The sequence below is a fragment of the Staurois parvus genome, unplaced genomic scaffold (genome assembly GCF_062004578.1).
Source record: "Staurois parvus isolate SC_StPar_1 unplaced genomic scaffold, SC_StPar_1.0 ptg001805l, whole genome shotgun sequence".
In the NCBI taxonomy this organism is placed as follows: Eukaryota; Metazoa; Chordata; class Amphibia; order Anura; family Ranidae; genus Staurois; species Staurois parvus.
The window spans coordinates 1,069,511-1,097,468 of NW_028319601.1; the positions used below are offsets into that span (position 1 = coordinate 1,069,511).

General features: G+C 44.3%; 1 protein-coding gene across 1 annotated transcript in view; it reads left to right on the forward strand.

Moving 5' to 3' along the window:
* Positions 1-3,908: 3,908 nt before the first annotated feature.
* The window catches only part of COX5A (cytochrome c oxidase subunit 5A), a 28,680-nt gene continuing 4,630 nt past the window's right edge, over positions 3,909-27,958 (forward strand). Inside the window, exons 1-4 of the mRNA XM_089663932.1 lie at positions 3,909-4,130; positions 23,244-23,360; positions 24,061-24,182; positions 25,757-25,879. Coding sequence (XP_089520058.1) covers positions 4,037-4,130; positions 23,244-23,360; positions 24,061-24,182; positions 25,757-25,870 — 447 coding nt within the window. The 5' untranslated portion in view covers positions 3,909-4,036 and the 3' untranslated portion in view covers positions 25,871-25,879. The remainder of the gene's footprint in view (positions 4,131-23,243; positions 23,361-24,060; positions 24,183-25,756; positions 25,880-27,958) is intronic.

Genomic DNA, 27,958 nt, shown 5'->3' on the forward strand with positions numbered 1-27,958 from the left:
TCTGTGCAATACCTCTGCACAGAGCAGGTGAGTAGAACAAGTTTGTTATTTTAATTTTAAAAAAATAGACTATATTAACACTTTAATGACACCCCAAATGTGGCCAGCAAACACATGTAAAAATGTAAAAAAAGCATGCAAAGCTCAACGCCCAAAATGGTGTGGGAGCTTCTTCTGATGTGTTTGCCTCATTTAGTGAATGGGCTGTGTCATGGAAGAACATGCAAAACATATGCAATGAAATGCACATTCACGTGACGCACATGTGAACGGAGCCTTAATGGCACTGCTACAGGTCTGTACAGCGCATTTCTCTTTGTGTCAGGAAAGCATGTGATTTAGTGTGCATTCCCGGCACACGGGTCAGTTCACTAAAGGATTTTGCATGTGATATGAAGATCACGTTATGCTTTTTTAAAATGTTGCATGAGATAATCAAAGTAAAATATTAGATGTGAGGTAAATACTGCACATTTGTTAACCACTTCAACACCGGGCACTTTCACCCCCTTCCTGCCCAGGCCAATTTCCAGCTTTCAGTGCTGTGGCAATTTGAATGACAATTGCGCAGTCATGCAACACTGTACCCATGTGAAATTGTGATCATTATTTTTAGGCAGACAGAGCTTTCTTTTGGTGGTATTTAATCACCATTGGGTTTTAAAATTTGCTAAACAAATGAAAAAAGACTGTAAATTTTGAAAAAAAAATGTTTTTCTTTGTTTCTGTTATGAAATTCTCACTGATATGCACTTATGGGGCTGCACTGGTGGGCACTGATAGGCTGCACTGATGGGCACTGATGAGGCTACACTTAGGGGCTGATGAGGCAGTACTGATAAGCTGCACTTATGGGCACTGATATGCTGCACTGGTGGACATTGATGAGGCTGCACTTAGGGGCACTGATGAGGCAGTACTGATAAGGTGCACTTATGGACACTGATATGCTGCACTGATGGGCACTGATGATAAAGCACTGATGAGACTTCACTGATGGGCACTGATATGCTACACTGATGGGCACTGATGATAAAGCACTGATGAGGCTGCACTTACAGTATGGGCACTGATATGCTGCACTGATGAAGCTGCACTGATGCGGGTGCACTGATGGGCACTGATATGCTGCACTGATGGGCACTGATAATAAAGCACTGATGAGGCTGCACTTACAGTATGGGCACTGATATGCTGTACTAATGGGCACTGATGAAACTGCACTGATGAGGCTGCACTTATGGGCACTGATATGCTGCACTGGTGGACATTGATGAGGCTGCACTTAGGGGCACTGATGAGGCGGTACTGATAAGGTGCACTTATGGGCACTGATATGCTGCACTGTTGGGCACTGATGATAAAGCACTGATGAGGCTGCACTTACAGTATGGACACTGATATGCTGCACTAATGGGCACTGATGAAGCTGCACTGATGAGGCTGCATGGATGGGCACTGATATGCTGCACTGATGATAAAGCACTGATGAGGCTGCATTTATATGCTGCACTAATGGGCACTGATGAGACTGCACTGATGGCCACTGATATGCTGCACTGATGGTCCCTGATAATAAAGCACTGCCCAAATTATCAGTTTAAATGTGTCCTGACACAGGATTGCTGGTTATCGGCTTTCCTTTCCTCAAATAGTGACAGCGCTGAAGAAAGGAAAAGCCGATAACTGGGATTTATTTACATGTGATTCGCTGTGATTGGCCCTCTACCTCGATCTGTGATCAGCTGTGTCAAAGGTACAGGACCCTTTTTTGGTCCACACTAGAATCGGATTGCATGAGTATTTACACCCATGTGATCCGATTCTGCATAACTTAACATACACACCCGCAGCAGTTTGCATGAACAGGGTTTGATTGTGATGCGGTGCAGAATTTGCACAGAGACTGGTGCGAATTCCGCACTGCATCAGTGTGAACCCGGGCTAAAGGACACAGAGATCACTGAGCGTGCCTGATGTGCGCCCCGGGGATGTGCAGGGGGGTTGATAGACGCCCTCCCAAGAACTAGATGACCGTGTTGTAGCTGTTTTTCGGCTATAGCTTGGTCATCAAGTGGTTAACAATGTGAGATAAATACAGCAAAAAAAAAAGAGAAATAAATGATTAAAGTCAATTCACTCAATTACAGACATTGGGTATGTATCACCTGGCAGTAGGCAGTCTGAGTTTTAGCAATGTAGAAAATACCAATGAGGGGAACTCTGCACTGACCAGGAAGATAAAAGTCTACAATGTATCCGTGTGGAAATGTTCTGCCCTGAGCTCAGGGATGGTAACATGTCACCAGAGGGAGATGGCTCTGTGAATGAAAGCACACTACAAGGTTTTCATAGTTCCATGACATTTCTGTGTGCATTCATTTACTGAACTATCTCCCTCTAGTGCGGTGTTATGTCCTGTATAAAAATGGGAATATTAAGAAGCCAAATGTAACACTAAATTTAAATTAGAAACAAAAATCTAACGCATTCAGTAAATAACACGTGTTTTAGTGAATGGACTACTTTTCAGATAAATACCTCATGAGTTAATTTACCTCAAAAACTCAGTGTGTATTTGTCTCTTAGTGAATTGACCCCGCAGAGGTCTGAACCCAGCCTTAGGCCTCAGTCACAGCACAGGCCGTGTTATCCAGCAGACACGGGTGTGTGTCATGAAGTGAGCTGTGCTAACGGAACATAAATAAAGCATCACACTGTTTACTTTTGTTTCAACTCCATGAACCGCTTCCTGACCGCCCTATAGCAGAAATACTGCTACAGGGCGGCAGCTATGCGCAAAATCATGTATATATATGTGATGTAGCATTTCCGGGAAGGGGGCGCACGAAAGCAGTGCGTGCGCCCAACCCACACCACCATTCGCGGCTGTCAATCACCAGGTCCTAGGCCGGTGATTACTGGCCGGCGCCCGGTGATTGCTGAACATCTCCAAAGGGGGGGGAGAACTGTTTGTAAACAAAACAGTTCTCTCCCCTGTCAGCTCCTGCACACTGCTTTGCATGACTGTACATAGCAGAGCCATACAAAGCAGTGTGCTTACAGTGAAGCACACACACAGCACACTTAGTAAAACGGCACACAGCACACAGTTAACCCTTTGATCGCACCAGATGTTAACCCCTTCCTGTCCAGTGCCATTAGTACAGTGTCAGTGCTTTTTATTAGCACTGATCATTGTTTTAGTGTCCCTGGAATGTCAGTGACACCAAGTCGGCCCCCCCCCAAGTGTCAGAATATCCGCCGCAGTCCCGCTATAAGTTGCTGATCGCCATTATTAGTAAAAAATAAAATATAAAAAAAAGCCCAAAATATATACCGCCATTTGTAAATGCTATTGCTTTCACGTAAACCAATTAATTTACATGTATTGGGATTTATTTTTAGGAAAGACACAGGTATCACAATATATTTTGGCCTAAATTTACAACAAAATTTAATTTTTAAAATTGTTTTACTGGACATGTTTAATAACAAAAAGTCAGAAATATTATTTTTTTTTCTCAAAATTGACGGTCTTTTTTTTTTATAGCGAAAAAATTAAAAACCGCACAGGCTATCAAATACTGCTCTATTTGTGGGGAAAAAGGGGCATACATTTAATTTGGGTGCAGCGTTGAATGACCGCGCAAGTAATGCAAAAAATGGCCTGGTCAGAGGAAGGGAGGTAAATCCTCAGGAGGGCAAGTGGTTAAAATGTCATGTTTAACATGTCATGTCATCTAGTGAGCAGCAGCAACTCCTATGGTGAACTCTTCATGTCCTCAGTGACTTTCCCCCACACTGAGAACACATGAAGCCGGCCGCAGTTGACTGGTTGGCCATTAGGTGGTGCTGTTTCTGGTGCCAGCCTATGTCAATGTCTATGGTAAGGTGACGGAAAAGGCCACGCCCCCCTTTACCCTTGTGTGTCCGTGTTCCCTGTGCCGGCGCCTAGTGGAGGTGTGTGGTACGCGTGCCTCGTTCTTCCGGTCCGGATCCTCGGTGTGCTCGGTGTCCAGCGCTCAGCTCAGCCATGTTCGGGGCCTCTCTTCTCCGGCTTTGTGTGTCCTCCGGTGTACGCAGCCTGGCCCGCTGCCGCCCGCATCCTCAGCTCGCCGCTTCCCAAGGTGAGAGCCCGGAGCGTTCATTTCATTGTGTCCTTGACTGGGGAGGACGGAGGCCGCGGTGGTGGGTGATGAGAATAAGGCTTCCCGTCCTCTCCCATCCTCCCGGGTGTGGTGGGACCGGAGTGGTGTCCGGGGAGCCCCGGCTGTGAGGTAGGGGTGGGGGCTGTGTTCCTGGAGTGAGCTCTCCGCCACCTCCGGTGTGCCCGGTACTGTCCCGGGGCAGTGTCCTTGTAATGACCCGGCTCAGGCTGAGCGCCTGGCCTGCTCTCTGCAGCGTACAGGAGGAGGAGGAGCCGATCACTGCCCGGCCTGGCCGATCCACACCGGGTATCCTCCTGTCTGTACTCCGGAATGGGGGGGATCCGGGGGAGGGGGCGGCCTAGACACCGATCATCATTCATTAAGCTCTGCGCGCCTTCACTGAGCGCCCTTCCCCATCTGTGACCGTACACTGCACGGGGCTCCATTCCCCATCTGTGACTGCACACTGCACGGGGCTCCATTCCCCATCTGTGACCGTACACTGCACGGGGCTCCATTCCCCATCTGTGACCGTACACTGCACGGGGCTCCATTCCCCATCTGTGACCGTGCACTGCACGGGGCTCCGTTCCCCATCTATGACCGTACACTGCGCGGGGCTCCGTTCCCCATCTGTGACCGTACGCTGCACGGGGCTCCGTTCCCCATCTGTGACCGTACGCTGCACGGGGCTCCGTTCCCCATCTGTGACCGTACGCTGCACGGGGCTCCGTTCCCCATCTGTGACCGTACGCTGCACGGGGCTCCGTTCCCCATCTGTGACCGTACGCTGCACGGGGCTCCGTTCCCCATCTGTGACCGTACGCTGCACGGGGCTCCGTTCCCCATCTGTGACCGTACGCTGCACGGGGCTCCGTTCCCCATCTGTGACCGTACGCTGCACGGGGCTCCGTTCCCCATCTGTGACCGTACGCTGCACGGGGCTCCGTTCCCCATCTGTGACCGTACGCTGCACGGGGCTCCGTTCCCCATCTGTGACCGTACGCTGCACGGGGCTCCGTTCCCCATCTGTGACCGTACGCTGCACGGGGCTCCGTTCCCCATCTGTGACCGTACGCTGCACGGGGCTCCGTTCCCCATCTGTGACCGTACGCTGCACGGGGCTCCGTTCCCCATCTGTGACCGTACGCTGCACGGGGCTCCGTTCCCCATCTGTGACCGTACGCTGCACGGGGCTCCGTTCCCCATCTGTGACCGCGCGCTGCGCCGGGCTCCGTTCCCCATCTGTGACCGCGCGCTGCGCGGGGCTCCGTTCCCCATCTGTGACCGCGCGCTGCGCGGGGCTCCGTTCCCCATCTGTGACCGCGCGCTGCGCGGGGCTCCGTTCCCCATCTGTGACCGCGCGCTGCGCGGGGCTCCGTTCCCCATCTGTGACCGCGCGCTGCGCGGGGCTCCGTTCCCCATCTGTGACCGCGCGCTGCGCGGGGCTCCGTTCCCCATCTGTGACCGCGCGCTGTTCCCCATCTGTGACCGCGCGCTGTTCCCCATCTGTGACCGCGCGCTGTTCCCCATCTGTGACCGCGCGCTGTTCCCCATCTGTGACCGCGCGCTGTTCCCCATCTGTGACCGCGCGCTGTTCCCCATCTGTGACCGCGCGCTGTTCCCCATCTGTGACCGCGCGCTGTTCCCCATCTGTGACCGCGCGCTGTTCCCCATCTGTGACCGCGCGCTGCACCATCTGATCATACAATCCCCTCACATCTGTCAGCTATGTAAGGGTCTGCCTGGCTGCAGATTGAATGGATTGTTTAGATCTCATATTTGTTGATAAATCTTACAGTGACCATACACGGTGTGATAAACTGAACAATTGATGTCAGATTTGACAGATCGAGCGAGACAAACATGTCATGAATGAGTAATGAGTGGCAGCTTCCATTGACCCCAGTTGACTGGTTGCGCTAGAAAACAAAATGACCATATAGGGTCAATCAGTGGCTTTTATTTACCTGTAAGACCACATTCACACCTTCACATTCCCAGGAAACAGGCCCAGAACTGCACCAAAAGGCATATTGCTCTTGCTGGGCCATTTCTTCCTAATGGCACTCCAGATGTTCAAGGCTGACAGGCGCAGGAACTACTTTGGCACATTTGTCATGATTCGGGTTGCCCTATGCTGTCGCACAGAAAATTCACAAACAATGCGACACATCGCACACGTGTGAATGGGGAGTTATCGATTCTCGCATTTCATCATTTTGATTGCTCAGGAGCACCAGTGGAGGCCTGTACATTCATTCAGTGTGATACTGTCGATTTATGCACAAAATCTATCAATTCAGGGGACCTTGATGAAATAGTGTGCTGTCATTTTTAGCTCAATTTATGTGGTTGATCGTTTCATGGGTCGCCAGAAGGCTGCATTCACATCTGTATGCTCCTAGAAATGCCTAAAGATGCGCACCACAAATATGTTGCAAAGAATACTAAAACGCACCAAGCTCTACACCCAAAAAAAAGGTCCAGGAGTGTCTTGGCACACGTAGGACAGCCCATTCAAATAAATGGCTGCCTTATGAATGTCACATGAAGATGCTCAAAAAACACATCGACACAATGCAGCGGTAAACTAACCGCAGCTTAATTAAAAAAAGAAAAATCCCGCAAAGTAATTTTGTAATGTTCTGGTATGCATCGCATACTATTATGTTATGAAGGACTTGCCTTAAAGCGAAGCCCTCGAGTGGCACACTGTCACCGCTGCAGAGGCTTCCACCTTCGCCCGGTCTTCCTTCTGCAATCTGCAGTGCACGTTTAGCAGACATTCATTTTACCTACAGGTACGATTTATGTTACCAAATAAAAGTGTAAAAAAGAGGTTACTAACACTTTAAGGAGATTGTACCCTCTGATTGTACAGTGTATTGTCAGGTTAAGGTTGATCAGTGCTCCTTTATCCTCCCATTCAGATCCTGCACATTGCAGCATCTCTAAGAGCTGGCACTTCTACCTTTTTATAAAGACCTTAGAAGGTTTGTAGTAAATCAGGATTGTGGTAAATGTACACAGGGCAAAGTCACTTAGATTTCCTCCTTCACCCATCTGACCTTCGTAACCTGAAATCTCACTGCAGCAGATAACCTCTCTCTGTGTGTGGTGGCCTCACTTTGTTTTATTGAATAGAACTGTCACAGTCTAAGCAGTAACTGGGAATTCCAGGCCTGGTGACCCCGGTGATATGATTGCAGTGTGTGATTTTTCTTCTCCCCCTGCAGTGGTGTCACCTGGAAGCAGTGAGGACGTGAGTTGATGAGAGCAGCTGATGGGGCGGGCGATGTGTGGAGATCCCGGAAGGTCACTTTCAGTGCTGTGTGTGATGTGAAGGAGAAGCTGATGAACTTCCTGCTCTGGCAGTCAGCATGTACAGTGCACACTGCTCTTTGTTTGACTTCTTTGAAAAAATTCAATTTTTAAGTTGAAAACCTAAAGAATGGTAACAGTTACAGCTAGGAATGTGACTTGCATTCGTCATCAATAGGGACTTTACTCTGTCAAGGTCTTCGGATGTCATATTTCTTCTGGCCTTATACATTTTTTTTTCTTAACTGCCACTCTTTGTTTAGTAAAGCTCCTTTCACACTAGCATCAATGTTTGCCGTCTCTAGAAAACCTATCTGCAGTGGACTGCTTTGTGGAGGACAGTTAGTGGAGGTTTGCAGGTGCTCTGTGTGTGTGTGGTATTTTTTTTTTTTTGTTAAATGATGGGCAGGGCAGATGCATTGTGGGACTATACCATTGTCTCATTGTTCACTTCCATGGGAGAGTTTGACAGGTGGTGCAGCACTTGCACTAAAATTGCTGCACTGCAATGCAAAGCATCATACCCTTGGTAATATGTACTCATCTGAGTTGCACTGTCACTTGTGTGGTTGTGGGGGCCAGTAAAAACAGGGATCAGCTGCCTGTTTGTACTGTCCCCTAGCTGCCTGTGTATTTAGTTTTGAGCGGGTTTTTTTTTTTTGCGCAAATTGAAAGCTTAAACTTAATTTTCATGCGCTCTCATTGAAGTCTGTGGGGCCACAAATACCCTAACTTGCTTCAAAGGTAGCTCATTTAACTTTTTGCGCTTTAGATGGGGACCTATTTCTCTATGAACAGGCACGGTTTAAAAGCATAGGGGGTTTAGTTGTTTTGGTCATTTGGAGCTTTAAAGGGTTAATAAATGCTCTTATTCATTAATTTAACATGTTCTACTTGCCTGCTCTGTGTATGGTAAAGAGCTGCCCCAAATCTCCTCTTCTCAGGTGCCTCACCAGCTCTGTATGCTCCTCTTTTTCAGTGCCTTCCCTCATAACAAGTGCTTGCTATAGTTGCAGATGTGCACACTTGATACCAAGCCAGGCTCTGTGTATCCATAGACACGCATGGCGCAGCTCATGCCCCCTCCCACCTCACTGGGTTTTATTGATGGCAGCAGGAGTCACAGGCACAGCACTGTATTGAGATTGGGCTCAGGTAAGTATTTAGGTGAGCTGGGGGAAAGTGAATCTTGGCTTAATGCAAAGAATGCATTAGGGTAAAAAAAACCTTCAGCCTTTACAACCACTTTGAGCTATAAAATGTTCAGGTGTGAACCAGGGTTCATTGCACATGCACTGTTAAGATGTATATAAATCCAGGGTGATGTTTAACCACCTCCCACCGCCATATGAGGAAATGACGGACGCAATGCAGTTTTCTTGTTCTGAGAGGACATCATATGACGTCCTCCCACTCTAACCGCGCGTGTGCGACTCCGGGGGGTGCGCAGCATGGTGATCGGTGGTGCGCTGTTTCCCTCGGTGGATCACCGATCAACGGAAAGAGCCGAAGATGTCGGCTCGGTCATGTGATCAGCTGTGTCCAATCACAGCTGATCGCATGTAAATAGGGAAATGCCGGTTATCAGCATTTCTCTCCTCACAAGCTGTCATGCTGACAGCTTGTGAGGAGAGCTGGGTAATCGGCATCCCTCAGAGGGGACATGTACACTGATCATCAGGGCACTGATGATCAGTGTAGCCTCAGCACTGCGACCTGTCAGTGTCCATCAATGCCACCTACCAGTGCACATCAGTGATGCCTGTCAATGCCCATCACTGCAGGCTCATTAGCGCACATCAGTGAAAGAGAAAAATCACTTTATTTACAAAATTTCCAAAATTTTCACTTGTTTTTGGTTTGTTTAGCAAAAAATAAAAAATCCAGAGGTGATTAAATACCACAAAGAAAGTTCTATCTGTCTCAAAAAAAATTAGAAAGATTTCATATGGGTACATAGTTGCATGACCGCGCAGTTGTCATTCAAAGTGCAACAGCGCTGAAAATTGGCCTGGGCAGGAAGTGGGTATAAGTGCCCTGTAGGCAAGTGGTTAATATAAGTATTATGTATGTCTCATAATTGCATCTACGTATTTAAAAATAGTTTTTTAAATTCGAACTCCATGCAAATTTTGTTCACCATGCAGTGGGACTGTGCCTGCGCTGTGTGGGTTCATTGCTTGTATTGTTTAGTGCTGAATGCAGAGCCTATACTCACCCTTTCCTGCCATCCTCACATTCAGAGCTGGTCTATGGGGTGAATGACATCAGGAACAGTCCACCCCACACAAGATCTCTACTACACTGGGGATTAGGAGCCGGTCTTGCACTGGGACGATTGGCAGATTAGGTGAGTATATTTCAGCTATCCAATCTTCTAGACCAGGGGTCTCCAAACTATGGCCCTCCAAGTGTCGAGGAACTGCAAGTCCCATGAGGCCTTGCAAGACTCTTGACAACTATAGGCAAGACTCGCAGAGACATGATGGGACTTGTAGTATTTCAAAAGCTGGAGGGCCATAGCTTGGAGACCCCTGCTCTGGACAAAAATGAGAAGTTAACCCATGCAGTGAGGGCACAGCTCCACTGCATGGGGAAAAAAAAGTCCTGAAGTAGTTCTTTAGATTTTTTTGGTTTGGTTACTTTTAGTTAGCTCTCATGTGACCATGTGTCAATTTTTTTATTTACTGTAAGTTGGCGGGATGTTTGTGAGGTCAAAAATAGCATGGAAGTAGTTTTCCCATTTGTACATGTTGGGCTCCAGAAGCGTGGCACATCTGGGTTCCAGGTTGTTAGTGACATCATATGCAGTAGGGAAATGCTCTCCCTATCTCTGTACATTGCATTTTGACAGCTAGACTTTGGCTGGGAGCCGCTGTTAATCAGCCTAGCAGCAGAGGTCTGTAAAACTAATTGCAGAGATACAGGCACAACCAGATTTTGATGCTTTCCTGTAACAAGGAAAAGATTGAGACAAACTGACCACACCAGCACAGATCTGCTTCTCTGCTTGGTATGGTCAGTTTGGAAAAGTAAATGAGGAACTGGCAGGATCAACCATATAGGTTGCACAGGTAGTCCAACTCTTCCAGGATGGCACATCAATACGTGCCATTGCCAGGTTTCCTGTGTCTACCAGCACAGTCTCAAGAGCATGGAGGAGATTCCAGGAAACAGGCAGTTACTCTGAGAGCTGGACAGGGCCGTAGAAGGTTCTTAACCCATCAGCAGGACCGGTATCTGTTCCTTTGTGCAAGGAGGAACAGGATGAGCATTGAAGAGCCCTACAAAATGACCTCCAGCAGGTCAGTGGTGTGCTTGCCTCTGACCAAACAATCAAACAGATTTAATTTGGGTGGCCTGAGGGCCCGACTGTCCTCTAGTGGGCCCTGTGCTTACTGCCTGGCACCATAGAGCTCGATTGGCATTTGCCATTAAACACCAGAATTGGCAGGTCCACCACTGGCACCCTGTGCTTTTCACAGAGTAGGTTCACTCTGAGCACATGTGTCACACGTAAAAGGGTCTGGAGAAGCCATGGAAAAGTTATGCTGCCTGTAACATTGTTCAGCATGACTGTTTTGGTGGTGGGTCGGTGATGTTCTGGGGAGGCATATCCATGGAGGGACGCACAGACCTCTACAGGCTAAACAATGGCACCCTGACTGCCATTCGGTATCGGGATAAAATACTTGGACCCATTGTTAGACCCTACGCTGGTGAAGTGGGTCCGGGCTGCCCGGCCTCATGTGGTAAGAGTATGCAGGCAGTTCCTGGAGGATTATTATTATTATACAGTATTTATATGGCGCTAAAAGGTTTGCTCAGTGCTGTACATTATAGTGGGGGACAGAACATGAGACAGTACAGTAACAAAACAGAACACGAGGGATTCAAGGGCCCTGCCCTTTCGAGCTTACAATCTAGGAGGGAGGGGATAGTGGTACAGGAGGAAGTGGCTGTGGGGGATGGAGTGGTGGGAGGAGTGGAGGAGATCGGTTGTTAGGTGAGGGCGGGGTAGGCTTCCCTGAAGAGATGGGTTTTCAGGGTGCACCTAAAGGTGAGGAGGGTAGGTGACAGTCTGATGGATTGGAGTAGTGAGTTCCAGAGGATGGGGGAAGTCCTGGAGAAGTCCTGCAGTCGGATGTGGGAGGTGGAGACCAGGGAGCTAGAAAGTAGGAGGTCTTGTGAGGAGTGAAGAGTACGGGTTGGGTGGTATTTGGGTATCAGGTCGGTGAGGTAGTTTGGGGCAGCGTTATGAATGGCTTTGTATGTCTGTGTTAGAAGTTTGAATTTAATGCGTTGGGCAATGGGGAGCCAGTGGAGGGAATGACAGAGGGGGGTGGCAGAAGCGGAGCGGTTGGTAAGGTGGATGAGTCTGGCCGCTGAGTTCAGGATAGACTGAAGCGGGGATAGTCTGCGATGAGGTAGGCCAGTGAGAAGGGAGTTGCAGTAGTCCAGACGTGAGATAATAAGGGAGTGAACGAGTAGTTTAGTAGTGTCTGGGGTGAAGGAATTGATACCATTGGCTCCCACGCTCGCCTGAACTAAATCCAATAGATCACCTCTAGGATATCCTGTTTCGGTCCATCAGACACTGCCAGGTTGCACCTCACTGTCCAGGAGCTCAGTGATGCCCTGGTCCAGATCTGGGAGGAAATACCCCAGGACACCATCCGTCGTCTCATTAGGACATGCCCCAATGTTGTCAGGCATGCATACGTACACATGGGGGGTCATACAAACTACTGCGTAACATTTTGAGTTGCTGCAATGAAATTTCAGCAAAATCGACCAGCCTCTTGCATTTTTTCACCTTGATTTTCGGGGTGTCTTTGAATTCAGTCCTCTGTAGGTTGATTTTTATTTCCATCAAATGATGGGGCGTCCTTCCATTTCTGTCACATTGCCCAGTCCATATCAGTATAGATATCCAGCACAATATTTTTCCCCATTGAGATCTGATGTGTTTTTAAAGTGTTCCTATATTTTTTTGAGCAGTGTACAATCTCTGTATTTCTCATCTGTGAAGGCAAGAAACAGGCTTTGATGAGAAAGATGTATCTTTTCTTTCTCCCTAGAAAAGTTTGTAGCAAAAAAGTCTATTGGAAAGGAAAACAAAAGTTCCGTGCCTGATCTAATATAGTGAGTGTTATGCAGGCCATAGATGGGGAGAAAAACGGCAGATTTTCAGCCGATTAACGAACTATCGGTCGGTCTAAAAAACTTACCTGACCACCAATTATTACGAAAATCGGCCGATTAATGAGTAACCTATAACGGGAAATGATGTCATTTTGTGGCCTTTGTGATCCTTTTTCGGAAAATGATCGTTCGTTTTTGACCATCAATGAGGATAAAGTCGGGCGTTTTTCGAAAATTTTCCAACATCACCGATAATCTGAAAGTCCAAAATACACGAAAAACGGCCGACAAAATCGTCCACTAACGATAAGATAATCGGCCGGTTTTATTTTCGGACGAAAAATCGGCCGTTTTTCTCCCCATCTATGGCCTGCATTAGTCCTCATGCACACTGGACATTTTTACAGCTGCTGTTTTTGGCTTTTGACCTTTTTTTTTTTTTTTTTTTTCCTACAGCCAGTAAACTCCCCAGCATGTTATCCTATGTGTCCATGCACACACAGACTGGAATCAACATTTTTTTGGCAGGGGCTGTTTTTGGCTGGAAAAAAAACCGCTGAAAAATGCTGAAAATCGCAGCAAACCATCGCTTTTGGATGTTTTTGACCAAAAAAAATGCAAAAAAACCCCTCTAAAAATGTTGCTAAAAGCTAATACAAAAACGCTGAAAAACTCACGTTTTTAACGTGACTTTACACTGCTAACGTTACCCGCGTTATTAAAACGCCCCGTGTGCATGGAACCTTAGGGTCAATGTGCTTCAGGTAAGGAAAAAAAAGTTTTATTCTTTTACGTTCATTCACAGGACAAACAAACCATGTGTACTATTGTTTTTTTTACCCTATTGAGAGTGCAAAAAAGCATATAAGACTATATACGAGGTGTGACAATTTAATGCTCAGATTTCCTGTGGTGTAGCACTATGGTGGTAAGTTGCACAGCCATTTGCACTCGGGTGTGTTCTTACATGCTCGGACTTGCACTCACCTGGGTCGCAGATCAGTTGGCTCAGTGTTTACAGAGTAGTAGAAGAAATGGCGTGTGTGTTAGTGGAAAATGAGTGACCGGAATCTTGAGCAGTGGATTAACACCAAATTTTGCATGAAATTTACAAAGGAGAAAAGGGAAACTAGCTCTGATACAACAGGCTTATGGTGAACATTTCATGAAGAAATAAAGGTGTTTCTGAATGGAATAGGCAGTTTGAGGGGGAGTGGGCAGATGTCCATGATGATGCAAGTGGGCAGCCAAAAACATAAGGGATGATTGCAGATATGGACAGAGCGCAAAGTTTTTGTATGTTCAGATCGAAGATTGAGTGTGCAAATATTGGCAGAAGAATTGAATGTGAATGGGGAAACCGTGAGGCAGATTCTAATTGAGGATTTTGGAAGGAGATTTTTGCAAAGATGGTGCCTCAAATCTTGACAGAAGGTCAGAAAGATCTCTCCCCTGTCAGTTCCAGCACACTGCTTTGTATCGCTCTGCATAGCAGAGCGATACAAAGCAGTGTGCTTCCATAGTAAATCACACAGTCAACCCTTTGATCGCCCTAGATGTTAAAGTAACTCAGCACTGTATCCACGTTTCATTACCTTGTTATGCAGGACTTTTGACAGTTCTTTTCTGATCCCCATGGCTCACTATCTAGCCTAGTCAGTGCTTCCACGTGAGAGCTAACAAACTCATTGACTAGTTATACACTGACACTAATTGCAATTTAAAAAGCCACAGATGTGGGACATTAACCTCTAATTGGCATTTTAACCCGTGTGTGTCACCTTGTTTGTACCAAGGCCAAACATTCCAGGGTATGTAAACTTTTGATCAGGGCCATTTGGGTGATTTCGGTTGTTATGATTTTAAAAAGGAGCTAAACAACTATTTGATAATAAATGACTTCATATGATCATCATCCTTCAATAAAAGAGCATTTTTTGGCATGATCAGTCATATTTTCAATATCAATGGCAAAATTTCGCAATTTCTGCCAGGGTATGCAAACTTTTGAGCACAACTGTAGGATATACAGCTCTTAAGAGTAGCCATCCCTCCTTTTTCAAAGGACCAAAAGTAATTAGACAAATGAATATAATCATAAATAATGTTCATTTTTAATATTTTGTTGAGAATCCTTTACTGGCAATGACTGCTTGAAGTCTGGAACCCATGGACATTACCAAAGACTGGGGTTCCTCCTTTCTGATGCTTTGCCAGGCTCTAACTGCAGTTGTCTTCAGTTGTTCTTTGTTTGTGGGTCTTTCTGCCTTTAGTTTTGCCTTCGGTAAGTGAAATGCATGCTCAATTGGGTTGAGATCAGGTGATTGACTCGGCCATTGCAGAATATTCCAACTCTTTTCCTTCAAAAGCTCCTGGGTTGCTTTTGCAGTGTGTTTTGGATCAATGTCCATCTATACTGTGAAGCGCCGTCCAATTAACTTTGCTGCATTTGGCTGAATCTGGGCTGACAGTGTATCTCTAAACACAATTCATCTGGCTGCTTCTGTTTTCTGTCACATCAATAAACACCAATGACTCAGTGCCACAGGAAGCCATGCATGCCCATGCCATCACACTGCCTCCACCATGGTTTACAGATGACGTTGTGTGCTCTCGATCATGAGCTGTTCAAAGCCGCCTCCCTCACTTTTTTTTGCTTCCCGTCATTCTGGTACAGATTCATTTTAGTTTCATCTGTCCAAAGAATGCTTTTCCAGGACTGGTCTGGCTATTTTAGATTTTTTTTTTTTTTTTGCAAAGTCTAATCTGGCTGTTCTATTCTTCAGGCTTATGAATGGTTTGCAACTTGTGGTGAACCCTCTGTATTTGCTCTTGTGAAGTCTTCTCTTTATTGTAGACTTTGACAATGATACGCCCACCTCTTGGAGAGTGTCCTTCACTTGTCTGGATGTTGTGAAATGGGTTTTTCTTTACCATAGAGAGGATCCTGCGATCATCCACCACTGTTGTCTTCTGTGGACGTCTATGCCTTTTTATGTTGCTGAGCTCACCAGTGCGTTCTTTCCTCAAACTGTTGATTTGGCCACTCCTAATGTTGCTGCTATCTCTCTGATGGATTTGTTTAATTTTTGAAGCCATACAATGGCCTGTTTCGCTTGCATGGACCGCTCCTTTGAACGCATGATGTAGGTTCACAGCAATAGATTCCAAATGCAAATACGACACTTAGGGCTCGTTCACGCTTGGCTGTTTTACCAACGCTTGCCAAACGCCCCTATAGCGTTTGACAAGCGTTGGTCCAGCGTTTGCGGAGTGTTTTTTAACGCTCCGCAAATGCCGCATGCGAGGTTTAGCGGCGGTTGCTAGGCGTTTGCCGAGCGTTTAATAACGCCCCACAAACGTCTATAATGCAGTTTGAGTGGTGTTACCGCTCCGCAAACGCCGGCCAGGAGCGGCACCATAGACGAGAATAGGAGGCTTCAAAGCCTCCTGACTCGACCAGAGGAGTCCGTTTTGCCGCGACGCAAACGCTCCCGTTAGAACAGCACCATGTGCTGTAATGTGCAGAATTGGCAGAGGTGTTTGGGAAGCGGTAAAAACGCTTCCCAAACGCCTCTCTGCCGTCTGCACACAACGCTAGTGTGAACGTAGCCTTAGAATCAACTCCAGACCTTTTACCTGCTTAATTGATGAAGAAATAACAAAGGAGTAGCCCACACCTGACCGTGAAACCGCTTTTGATTCAATTGTCCGATTACTTTTGGTCCCTTCAAAAAAGGGGGGATTGCTAATTTTAAGAGCTGTAATTACTAAACCTTTCCTCCAATTTGGATGTACATACCCTCAAATTAAACCTGAGAGTGTGCACTTTCAGCCCATATCCATTATATAACTATAGCTTGAATATGTTTTGTCAAATACCTGAAAAAAATCTAAAATTGTGCCTGTGTCCAAATATATATGGACCTAACTGTATACAAGTCCTCAATCGAATGTCCTTCAGTGCAAAAAGTGCTCCATAGTATTAAAACTGCACCCACAATTATTATGAATCAGTCTTCGAGTGAAGTGACATCCTAATGTGGAAAAGACATCCGTGAAATCCTCTACCACTATGCTGTCACCAGAACTAAAGTAACCATTTGCCCTCCTGAGGGTTTACCCCCCCCCCCCCTTCCTGACCCGGCCATTTTTTTCGATATGGCGCTGCGTTAATTTAACTGACCATTGCGCTGTCGTGCAATGCTGTACCCAAATTAAATTTGCATGCATTTTCCCCCCACGAATAGAGCTTTCTTTCGGTGGTATTTAATCGACTGCGGTGGTTATTTTTTGCGCAATTTAAAAAAACGACAATTTTGAGAAAAACACAATTTTGCTATTAAACATGTCCAGTAAAAAAATTTAAAATCAAATTTCTTCATAAATTTAGGCCAAAATGTATTCTGCTACATGTCTTTGCTAAAAAAAAAAAATCCCAATACATGTCAATTAATTATATATATATATATTTATTGGGTATTTAAGTGTATATATATATATATAGGATATATTAAATATATATACTGGGATTTTTAAAAAAAAATTTCTATCGGTAATGGTGGCGATCAGCGACTTATAGTGGGACTGTGGTGGGCATTCCAACACTGGGGGGAACTGACTTGCTGTCACTGACATCCCCAGTGACACCAATACAGTGATCAGTGCTAATTAAAAGCACTGACACTGTACTAATGGCACTGGGCAGGAAGGAGTAAACATGAGGGGCAATCAAAGGGTTAACTATGTGCTGTTTCACTATGTCCTGTGTCCATGTGCTTCGCTGTAATCACACTGCTCTGCATGGCTGTGCTGTTCGCAGCCATCCAAAGCAGTGTGCACAAGCTGACTGGGAGAACTATTTTGTTTACATACAGTTTTCCTTCCTGTCGGAGATCCTCGGCAATCACCGGGCACCGGTGACTTAGCACTGGCTGGGACCCGGTGATTGAGGGCCGTGAATGGTGGCGCGGATAGGGCCCTACCTGAAATGCAAAATCGTGTATATGTGTGTATATATATTATTTATATATATATATATATATATATATATATATATATATAAAAATATGTGTACGTATGTGTGATTTTGCGCTCCTGTGCCGCCCTGTAACAGTGTTTCTGCTTTAGGGCGATCAGGGAAGCCATTAAACCAGGCTTGTAGCAGAAAACCCTTCAAGGTAAGTATTTCTCCTTCACAGAAAGGCAAGTATGTGATCCTTCAATGATGTGTCCTGAAAAGGATAGCTTGCTGCTGGCCCCCCATACCACGGAGCTCTTCAGACTCGCCTCCACATGGAGGATTTTCTGCTACAAGCACTCTGACTGCGACTCATACTAATTGTGGGTGAAGTTTTAATACTATGGAGCACTTTTTGCACTGAAGGACATTTGATTGAGGACTTTTATATACATTTTTGCAGCATGTTCTGTGCGAATTCCGCACCACATCAGAATCGCACCCCGTTCATGCGAACCTTTGCAGGTGTGTATGTTAACACCCCGAAATTGGTCTGCAAAACGCAGTGCAATGTGCAGAATCGGATCAGATTCTAGTGCAGACCAAAAAAATGGTCCTGCACCTTTTTGATGCAGTTCGATTTGAGCCGTACAAAATGTATGGCTCCAATCTCGCCACACAAAATTTGCATGTGATTTGCACAGGAGTGCGAATCGCATGCAATATACCGTACCACATATGTGTGAACCCAGCCTTAAAGTATTGTTAATTTATTACATTTTTCATGTTTGCACATTTATATTTTGATGTGTAACAACACAGTGTTTGCAAAGTATATCAGATTGCATATGAATTGTATGATTTTTAGTCACATAGTGCAGCATTTTTTTTTTATTTTGTTGTGTTATGGAGTGGGTTCACCATTTTTCGCAAGCTTTTTATGAATTTTTTTTTTCCTTCGCGTTCACTTGATTTTTGTTCACTTTAAAACTTCTAACAAAGGCAATGTAATTCATAAAACCATATAATATGAGACTAAACATTTATACCTAAACACTTTCAATTTGTATGCAATCAGGCAGGCCCTTCACTGTATAGTAAAGGAAATTGCATAAGAAAATTGCATAATGTATGGCCAGCCTAAATCTACCTGGTTTACTATCTAAATGTGCGCAGTATCTTAATGCAATTTTTTTCTTGGTAAGATTGAGGATATCTGAGAATATCCTCTGTCCTGACAGAACATCACTGCACTTTGGTATGTGCATCATGAGCTATTTTCATGCATGCTGCTGTGTAAACTTCTCTGCCTACATTTTAGATTGTATGTACCAGAGAGGTAATTGCAGGCCCACAGTGAAATTTTAGATTGTCGGTGGCCTTTGTGTTTAGTGTGATAACACATCACGTGGTTTGTGTACAATGCACGGGACCCCTTTGTAAAGTTCAAATTTTAAAGTATTGTTGCTGACAAGTCATCCGCTCTTTTCTCTGGTGAAATTGTGTCTTGAACATTGACTCCGATCTGATCTGCTTAAATATCAGCAAGACTAGGGCTGAAACGACTAACCAACATAATTGATTATAATCGCTAAAAAAATTAGTTGTCAACTGTTTTCGTGATCGATTTAGTTACATTCTGCATACAGAATGCATTATTTGCTTACATGTCAGTATACACAGTGCAGCACACTTGCTGTTCAGTACAAGTCCATACATGTCAGTAAGTGCCTGAGAACTGAAAGTGCCTGCATCAGAATGTCAGGAGTAATACCTCATGGGACATGTAGTCCTGGGCAGGCAGGGATTTAAAGTGATTCTAAAGGCAGAAGATATTTTACCTTAATGCATTAAAGCGGAGCTCCACCCAAAAGGGGAGGTTCCACTTTAAGCCTTTGTCCCCCGCTCCCCAATAAGGATTGGCACCTTTGGGGAGCTGGGGGGGTACCCGAATTTGACAGGTACCCACTTCGGAAGCTGAAATGAAGTCTGTTTTTGTTTTATCCAGCTATATGACATCCAAGTGAGAGATATAACCCCAACATGTCAGAAAAAAACAATCAAAAACCGCAACACTGAGTTGGGGAAAAAATATGACTTGACTCAATTAGGTATAGGTGATGACCTTCTCAATGGCACACAGCCATTTATCTTTCAACTGTGATCAGCTGTTGTCATTTTGGTTAGCTCAGCAAGAAAAGAGCTTTCCTGGAGCATTTGTCCTGTGCAGTGCAATTGAAGCAAAAAATCAACTATGGGTGGCAAGGCACTGTCAAAGGATCTCTGGGATAAATTTGTGGACTGGCAAAAGTTAGGAGATTGATACAAAAAAAGTCAAAAAGCTTCATCAATGCCTAGAAGCTGAGTGAAATCTATTAAGACGTGGAAAGTATTTTGGTACAACCCAGACCTTCCCTAGATCAGGATGGCGCTCCAAACTGGATGACAGAGCCAGGAGGAAAGTGGTCAGAGAGGCTACCGAGAGGCCAACAGCAACTCTGAAGCAGTTGCAGGAATTTATGACAGAGTGGTCATTGTGTGCATGTGACAATAATATCACAAATTGTCGACAAATGTGGCTTGTATGGGAGGGTAGCAAGAAAAAAGCCACTCAAAAACCACCTGCAGTCATGCTTTGCCAAAACGCACCTTGAAGATTTTGAGGCCACATGGAAAAAGTGTTCTGGTCAGATGAGACTAAAATTGAATTATTTGGCCTCAACACCAATGGTATGTCTGGTGCAAATCCAATACAGCTCACCATCCAATTAACACCATCCCTACAGTAAGGCTTCGTTCACACTAGCATTGTCAGACAGGCATTTGGGAAGTGTTTTTAACGCTTCTCAAACACCTATGAAAATTCTGCACATGGCAGCACACAGTGCTGTTCACACTGAAGCGTTCGCGTCGCGGCAAAACTAACTCCTTGTGTCAAGTCAGGAGGAGTTGAAGCCTCCCATTCAAATCTATAGTGACGCTCCGCACGCCAGGCAGGCGGTTGCGGAGCGTTAATACCATTTAACTTCATTATAGGCATTTGTGGTGTGGTTTTAACGCTTGGCAAATGCCTGTCAACCACCTCAAAACCGCGCACAGGGCGTTTTGGGAGCGTTTGAGGAGTGTTAAAAACTCTTCCCAAATGCCTGTCTAACGCTATAGGGGTATTTGGCAAGAGTTAGAAATAAAGTCAATGTGAACGAGCCCTAAAGCATGGAGGTGGTAATATCCTGTTATATCTCTGCAGCAGGGACTGGAGCACTTGTCAGGATAGGAGGAAAAATGGATGGGGCAAAATACCGTCAAATTCTTGAGGTAAATCTGCTACTCTCTGCCAGAAAGTTGTCAGTGGGAAGAAGGTGTTTTTTTTTTTTTTTTTTTGTTTTGTTTTTTTTTTCCCCCTTCTGACAGGTTCATGTTTTTTAATCTTTCACTTGAATGTAATAAGTTGCCCTGAGTAAATACAGCTGGATAAAACAAAACAGTCTAACCTAATTTCCAGCTGCTAAGCAACAAAATGTGATTTATATATTTTTTTTAAAGGTGGAACATGTGTGTTACCTGTATTTAGCATGAACATGTAACATATTCCAGCTCCTATTCCCCCGCACCCAGTAACTGCAGTTGGGGGTTATTCTCCCTGCACCCACTGTCTCTTTTTAAAAAACAAAACTGCGTAGCTGTGTGGGGCTCCATCCACACAGCTGCCTCATTCATTCATATTCCTGAAAATGAATAAACTACAAATACCATCTGACACCTTCACAAAGGAATAGAGCACAAGCTGTTCCCTCCCCTGTCACTTTTTTTTCCCTTGGTGTCAAAAGAAAACTCATCAGAAGTGACTTATGCTGATAGCAGAGGAACAAGGCAGCAGACAGAAATGTCACTTGATGCTCTGGTTTACTACCACTTTAACGTAGTCCACCAATTACTGCATCGATTCTCTTTCCCACAGATATGAAACTGGTACACTTATATTGGTCCAAGCTCTTCTAATGTAACCATGTAATAAAAACCATACCTTATTTTCCTTTCCTGGTGCATTCTAGTGCAGGATACCTTTTATAAGGCTACCCGCTGACATCTTAGGGTGGCCAGCTTCCGGGTCTCCATTGCTGGCCACTTTCACTGGCTAGGTGAGTATATCGACACTCCCGCACATGTGCAGGAGTGCAGTCTGCTTCTGCATTGCCAAATTTGTACAGTGAGCTGCACAGCAGAATGCAGATCCCGGCGAATGGGACCCAGTGATCATGTGATCACAATGTTAGTAAAGCTGTTATGAAACAATCTGGTTTTATAAACACACAAACACACCCCACCCACCCCTTACAGCAGAATCAACCAGAGGGAAGCCATCATTCTGTGCAGCCTACTGTACATTTCCCCTGGAAAGTGTATGCAATGCAGTGACCTAGTTACCTTCTAACGCCTTTCTGTTCCATTACACAATTAACCGAACATTATTTATTACACTGCAGTTTGTCAGAAGCATGTTCCTCTAATCTGCCTCTTAGAAATGTGCTGCATTCAACCTCCTAGTTCTAGCTTACTGCTTGCTATAGCTCATGAGCAAGCACCAGGAGTTTGTATACCTGTTTGTTTCCTTGGTGCATCGGCATGTAAGCACACAACTTGCTAACCATCTTGTAGCTAGAAATGCTAAAGCAGAACTTTAGGCTACCAAATAAAAATGTGCAAATAGGCAGGATTTTTAATGCAGAAGAGACCTGCTTTGTCTCTGCTGTATTAAAGGTTCTGTTTTTAAGAAGGGGAAAAAAAAAAAACTTTCTTCCCCTTAATTCTGTAGGCTTTTTGAAAGATCATTGCCAGCCACCAGGAACATTTCTAGCTTATTGGCATATCTGCTTTAACGGCTCGAAGTGTGAGAACTAAGTAGAGTGGTGACTGTCAGTCAACGCCCTCTGCTCTGCCGCTCTGTCTGGTGTCCCTGCAGACTCTGGTGTGGTTCCCAACTTTGAAGTCGGGATTTTTGCCCAGCCTGGACTAGCTGAGTGATGTCAGCCGACAGCGGGCTTCAGCTGAAAACGGGGAACGAACTGCACTCCTGTGATCCGCATTGAGAAGTACAACCAAAAGCGCTTTGGCTGTACTTCTCCAAGTCTGGCAACAGTGGATTTTATAGAAGATGCATGTAGTTTATTGCAGGTTTTCACAGCGCAAGTACACAAATTCATTTATTTTGTTGCATGGAAATAGTTTTTAAATATAATAAAATAACATTGAATACATTTTATAGTTGCAATAACTCTACCTTTTTCCAAGTAATCACAGAGCTTGGATAGAGATTGACCATAACTGAGCTTTAGGAAATGCAGTGGGACTTCTGTTTTTGCAGTGTGCTGTGGGTTTTTTTTTTTTTTTTTTTTTCTTTCTACTTTTTTCTTGTATAGGACTTGTCTCACATTTGTTTGCTTATTACTAATAACCTATGTATGAAAGTACTCAAACTGGTGCAGGATTGGCAGTATTTGACATATATATTTATATAACTTTTGTATCCTTTGTGTAAGATGCAATAGGAGGGGCTGGCAGAATTTTTTTTTTTTTTTGTTATTGGTAATATATATTTTATGCCACATACATAAAATGTTAAAGCATGATGACTTTTCATCTTCATTTGTTTTTCTCTCTCACAGTTGCAATAGCTGCTCGGTGCTATTCTCATGCCAAACATGAATCAGATGAGGAATTTGATGCACGCTGGGTGACATACTTCAACAAGCCAGACATTGATTCATGGGAACTGAGGAAAGGTAAGACATTGTCCGGGTATATTCCAGGTTTTGTATTTTTACAATAGTCCACAAGGGTATAAAGTGTTGACTATAATGATCATAAGCTGTCTTCTTCCAGAGCTGGTTAGAAACCAAGCATGTTTAGTTAAATTGGATAACTTTTTGCGCTTGTCCATTCACTTTAGGTTGTATTGACAAAATTTAATTTTGTTCATGCAGGATAAATCCACCTATGGTTTAAATCTTTGGGATTCCTGTTATACATACCTAAAAAGTCAAGCACATAGATCTCAACTGCAGTAGTTCTCTTCCTTTTTGGATTAATTATAGTTCCTAGGTCTCATTCACATGGTGCTGAGGACATGGACATAAGTGCACATTCTAATTTGACAGGTATGCAGGTGAGGGGCCCTAAATGTAGACAGTGTGTTCTGGGCCACCCCCCAAACTCCTGTAAAATTAGGATTAGCGGCTGTCTCTGTGCAGCACCTGGCTGCTCCAGTTGCATAAAGAAATGGCCCATTCACAGGGAGAGGGCCTCAACACCATGTGAATGAGGCCATACTGTGGAGAATGCAGTAGGAGCACTGGGAACTTCAATTGTTGAAAACAGAGCTAGGAATTATTATTGAGAGGGTTCTTGTGTTTTTTGTTTTTTTTGTTTTTTTTTTTCTATTTTCTTGGCAATATTTACCTCACTGCTGTTTCCTACTTACAGGTATAAACACACTCAATGGTTATGATGTAGTTCCTGAACCAAAAATCGTTGATGCTGCCTTGCGTGCTTGCAGAAGGTTAAATGACTTTGCAAGTACTGTCCGTATTTTGGAAGCCGTGAAGGTAAGTGAGCAAGCATCTCTGACTTGCCAAGGAGAACACACAGAAATTGAAATTCTTAACCTGTGGTTTTTAAAACGAGAGGCCATCCATATATCAACCAACCCTGCTTAAGAGTTTTTGCTTGTGTACAAGCATAAGGGATCATTCATGTTATGTGTGATGACTGATGGGTTTTTTTTCTCACTAGGTGAGCAGCGGACATAGAAAACAATTCTTATCTGACAATTGCACGGTCATGCAACGCTGCACCCAAATTGAAATTTATGTCCTCTTCCCCCCCCCCCCCAAAATAGAGCTTTCTTTCAGTGGTATTTGACCGCCTGTGTGGGTTTTCAAATTTTTTGCGCTATAAAGCACGAGCTGACGGGAGAGATTTGCTTACATACAGGTCTCTCCCCCATCAGAAATCCTCGGAGATTGGCGGGGAATCACTGGCCAAAACCCGGTGATTGACAACAGAGGCCACAAATGGCAGCGCTGATGGGGCTCGCTTGTGCCCCTTACCTGGTACTGCAAAATCATGTGTGTGTACCTATATATATATATTTGTGATTTTGCATACTCGGGCCACCCTGTAGCAGTATTTCTGCTATAGAGTGACACGGAAGCAGTTAATAGGTGTTAGCACCCATGCCCACACAACAGCTCCACTGTAGTATATAGAGGATGAGATGTAATGTTGAAATTTCAATAATGGTTTGTGTTTAAAACACAAAAAAAGGTGCCTAGTGTTGCAAAAACACAAATGATGCTACAGATTTTTGACCTAGTAGCAGGGTGGATAAAAATCGATTGTTTTTTTTTTTTGTTTTTTTTTAAATTCAGATTTTTATTTTTATCAAATTTATTTTACTTTTTGGAGATAACTAAAGATAATGTATCTTAAATCGAAAACTAATTTAGTTTATTCAGCATGACATGGAGCTTAGTTATATAGCATGAAGCTGTGTATTCTGCAATATTTTTAAATTTTTTGGTAAACTTCATTCAATGAATCCAAGCTCTGCAAGCTGAGATATGCACTGCATTGATGCATTCACACAATTTCACAGTAACCATGAGAAAAAACATGAAATAAAAGAATTTGAGTAGTTCTCCAGCTATGTGTGATTTAACCTATTAACCTAAAATTGGTTCTGATATCTCTGTTTTACTAACTTGACAGCTTTTTATTTTTATTCTAAAAAGGAAACCATTTGGTTTGCAAATATTAAAGATTTTAACTACCAGCAAGAATGAGTCGGATTCCTTACATAAAGAGCACCTGTGATTTTAGATCTATCATGGCAGCGGCTGTTAGCGGGCATCCACTCACCTGCTGCCGCCACGTCCCTCACTTTGTTGTGTCACTGCCGCATCACCAGCCGTCCCAATAAAGTGAATGGGACTGTCGGTGAGTCAACAGCAGGTTTGAGGAGGAGCCGCTGTGGGACAGAGATGACCATTGCTCTTTAAAAATTATTTAAATCGTGCCTTTCACTAGTGATTTTCAATCAAATCCACCCTATCTGCTAGTCATAGGGATAATTTTAGTTTTTGTGATTTCAAAAAAATAATTTTTTTGCTTTTTTCAGGACAAGGCTGGACCTCACAAGGAAATTTACCCCTATGTCATCCAAGAGCTTAGACCGACATTAAATGAGCTTGGTATCTCTACCCCAGAAGAGCTGGGCCTGGACAAGGCATGAGCATTACAGGTGAAAATTCGTAGAGTTTTTTTTTTTTTTTTTTTCAGGGTTTGAAACCTCAATCTGTGGAGTAGGGCCAGAAGATCGCCAGCTGTTTTGTAACTAACTATATCGGCCTACTACTCCCTGGCAGATGCCTAGTTCCATAATGCTTAAACACCTACTGGTTTATCACCATTGTTGGATGTCTGGGAAGGCATGGGAATTGCCATTACAGATCTGTATTACACATGTGGCGATTCACAGTAATAGAATTCAAACGCAACTCCCATTGTCGAATTTTGAAGGAGCTTACCTTGCCGTTTGTATGACTGACATGGAGAAAGTATTGAGTCAAGAGTCAGCTTTGCCTCGTATGGCTCATTAAAGAACTCTCACAAAAACTGAAACTTTTAATCCTACAGTGTACCATATGGCACATGGTCCAGTTTTGATTGGTGGTCTTATTGTCACTTAAAAGCATCTCTTTAGCTGGCTGTAGCTTCACCCCATTCTGAAGCAAAATTTGTGGGTTTCTGTTGGGGGAGGTATAGGCAGTACTAAGGCCTGCCCTCTCTAAGCTGGCTTCTTTTACTCTTATGAATGAACAATCTGCTGCTTGTTTATAGTAAAATATCATCAGCACTGCAGGGCTGTGTTATCTGTCTGCTGGAGCTGTATATGTTTGCAAGTAGTTGCTGATAAATCGCACAACAATGCAGTGCTGAAATACGATTTGAAGGAACAAGCAGTGCTGGTTGCTCATTCAAAATAGTTAAATATCACCCTGTGCTGCTGGACTGTGTGAACTATGTACAGCTGTCTGTAAACATACACACCCCTGGCAGATGCATCACAGTGGCTCTTTTTTGACTGAATCATTGGCACTGTCGGGATTGGTGCCATTTATGCTCTGCCTTTTGATTCATAATGGTAAAAGATCACTTAGTGCTGTGGGGCGTGTCAATTCAAGCTGCCACATATAGATGACACTGGCTGGATTATCTTTTGTCAGTGCCAGTGCTGGTCTGCAGAGCAGCCCCAGCTGCCATAGACCAGTGTTGCCATTCAAAATGCCATCTCCTTTCTCATAGTGTGGTTGGACAGCAGGAGGCAAAAGCTATCTGATCATGCTGCTTAGCAGCACACTAGAACGGATCCAAACATGACCAAGTGCTACATGCATTTGGTGTACTAAGGGATTAAATTTTTTTTAAAAAAAGTGAGATTTCTTCTTTAACCACTTCAAGTCTGGACACTTTTACCCCCTTCCTGTCCAGGCCAATTTTCAGCTTTCAGTGCTATCACACTTTGAATGACAATTGCGCAGTCATGCAACACTGTACCCATGAAAGTTTTAGCATTTTTTTTTTGAGACAGATAAAGCTTTATTTTGGTATTTATTCACCACTGGGATTTTTATTTTTTTTGCTATGTAAATGAAAGTCCAAAAATCCATTGAAAACTACTGTGAGCTGTGATTGGTCACAGCTTGTCACATGGTGTACAAGGCTGTTGTGAATAGCCTTGTACCATGTGACCTCTGTGATCATTCACAGATTTCAAACGTAAGTAATGTCAGAAGTGACAGCTTGCTTACTACTCTGCATGTGATCACTGATTGGCCAATCAGTGATCACATGATCGGGACCTCGCACAGAGCTCACGTATGACGATCGGTGTTCCACTGTGTCCGGAGGACACAGCGGGCATCAGATCGAGGTGCTGCGAGCTCCGAGGGAGCGCGCACAAGCAGGGGGCAGAGAGGCCGTTTATAAACGGCCACCCGCCCCTGCACTGCGACCGTCTGGCCGTTTTTATATACAATGGCCGGATGGGAGGTGGTTAACCACCTCCAGTCCAGGCCAGTTCTGACATCTCTCTTACATAGAATAGAAAAATCTGCTATCTTATTTCTAGAAAATTACTTGAACCTCCCAAAACTTATATTATTTATAAGCAGAGGCCCTGGAAAAAAGAAATATTGCAATTTTTTTATGTCGCACAGTATTTGCTCAGCAGTTTATCATTATGAAGTTTTTCAGGAAAAAAATACGCTTTTATTGAATTTTAGTACATGCAAACACAATATAATGATTTTTCTGTAAA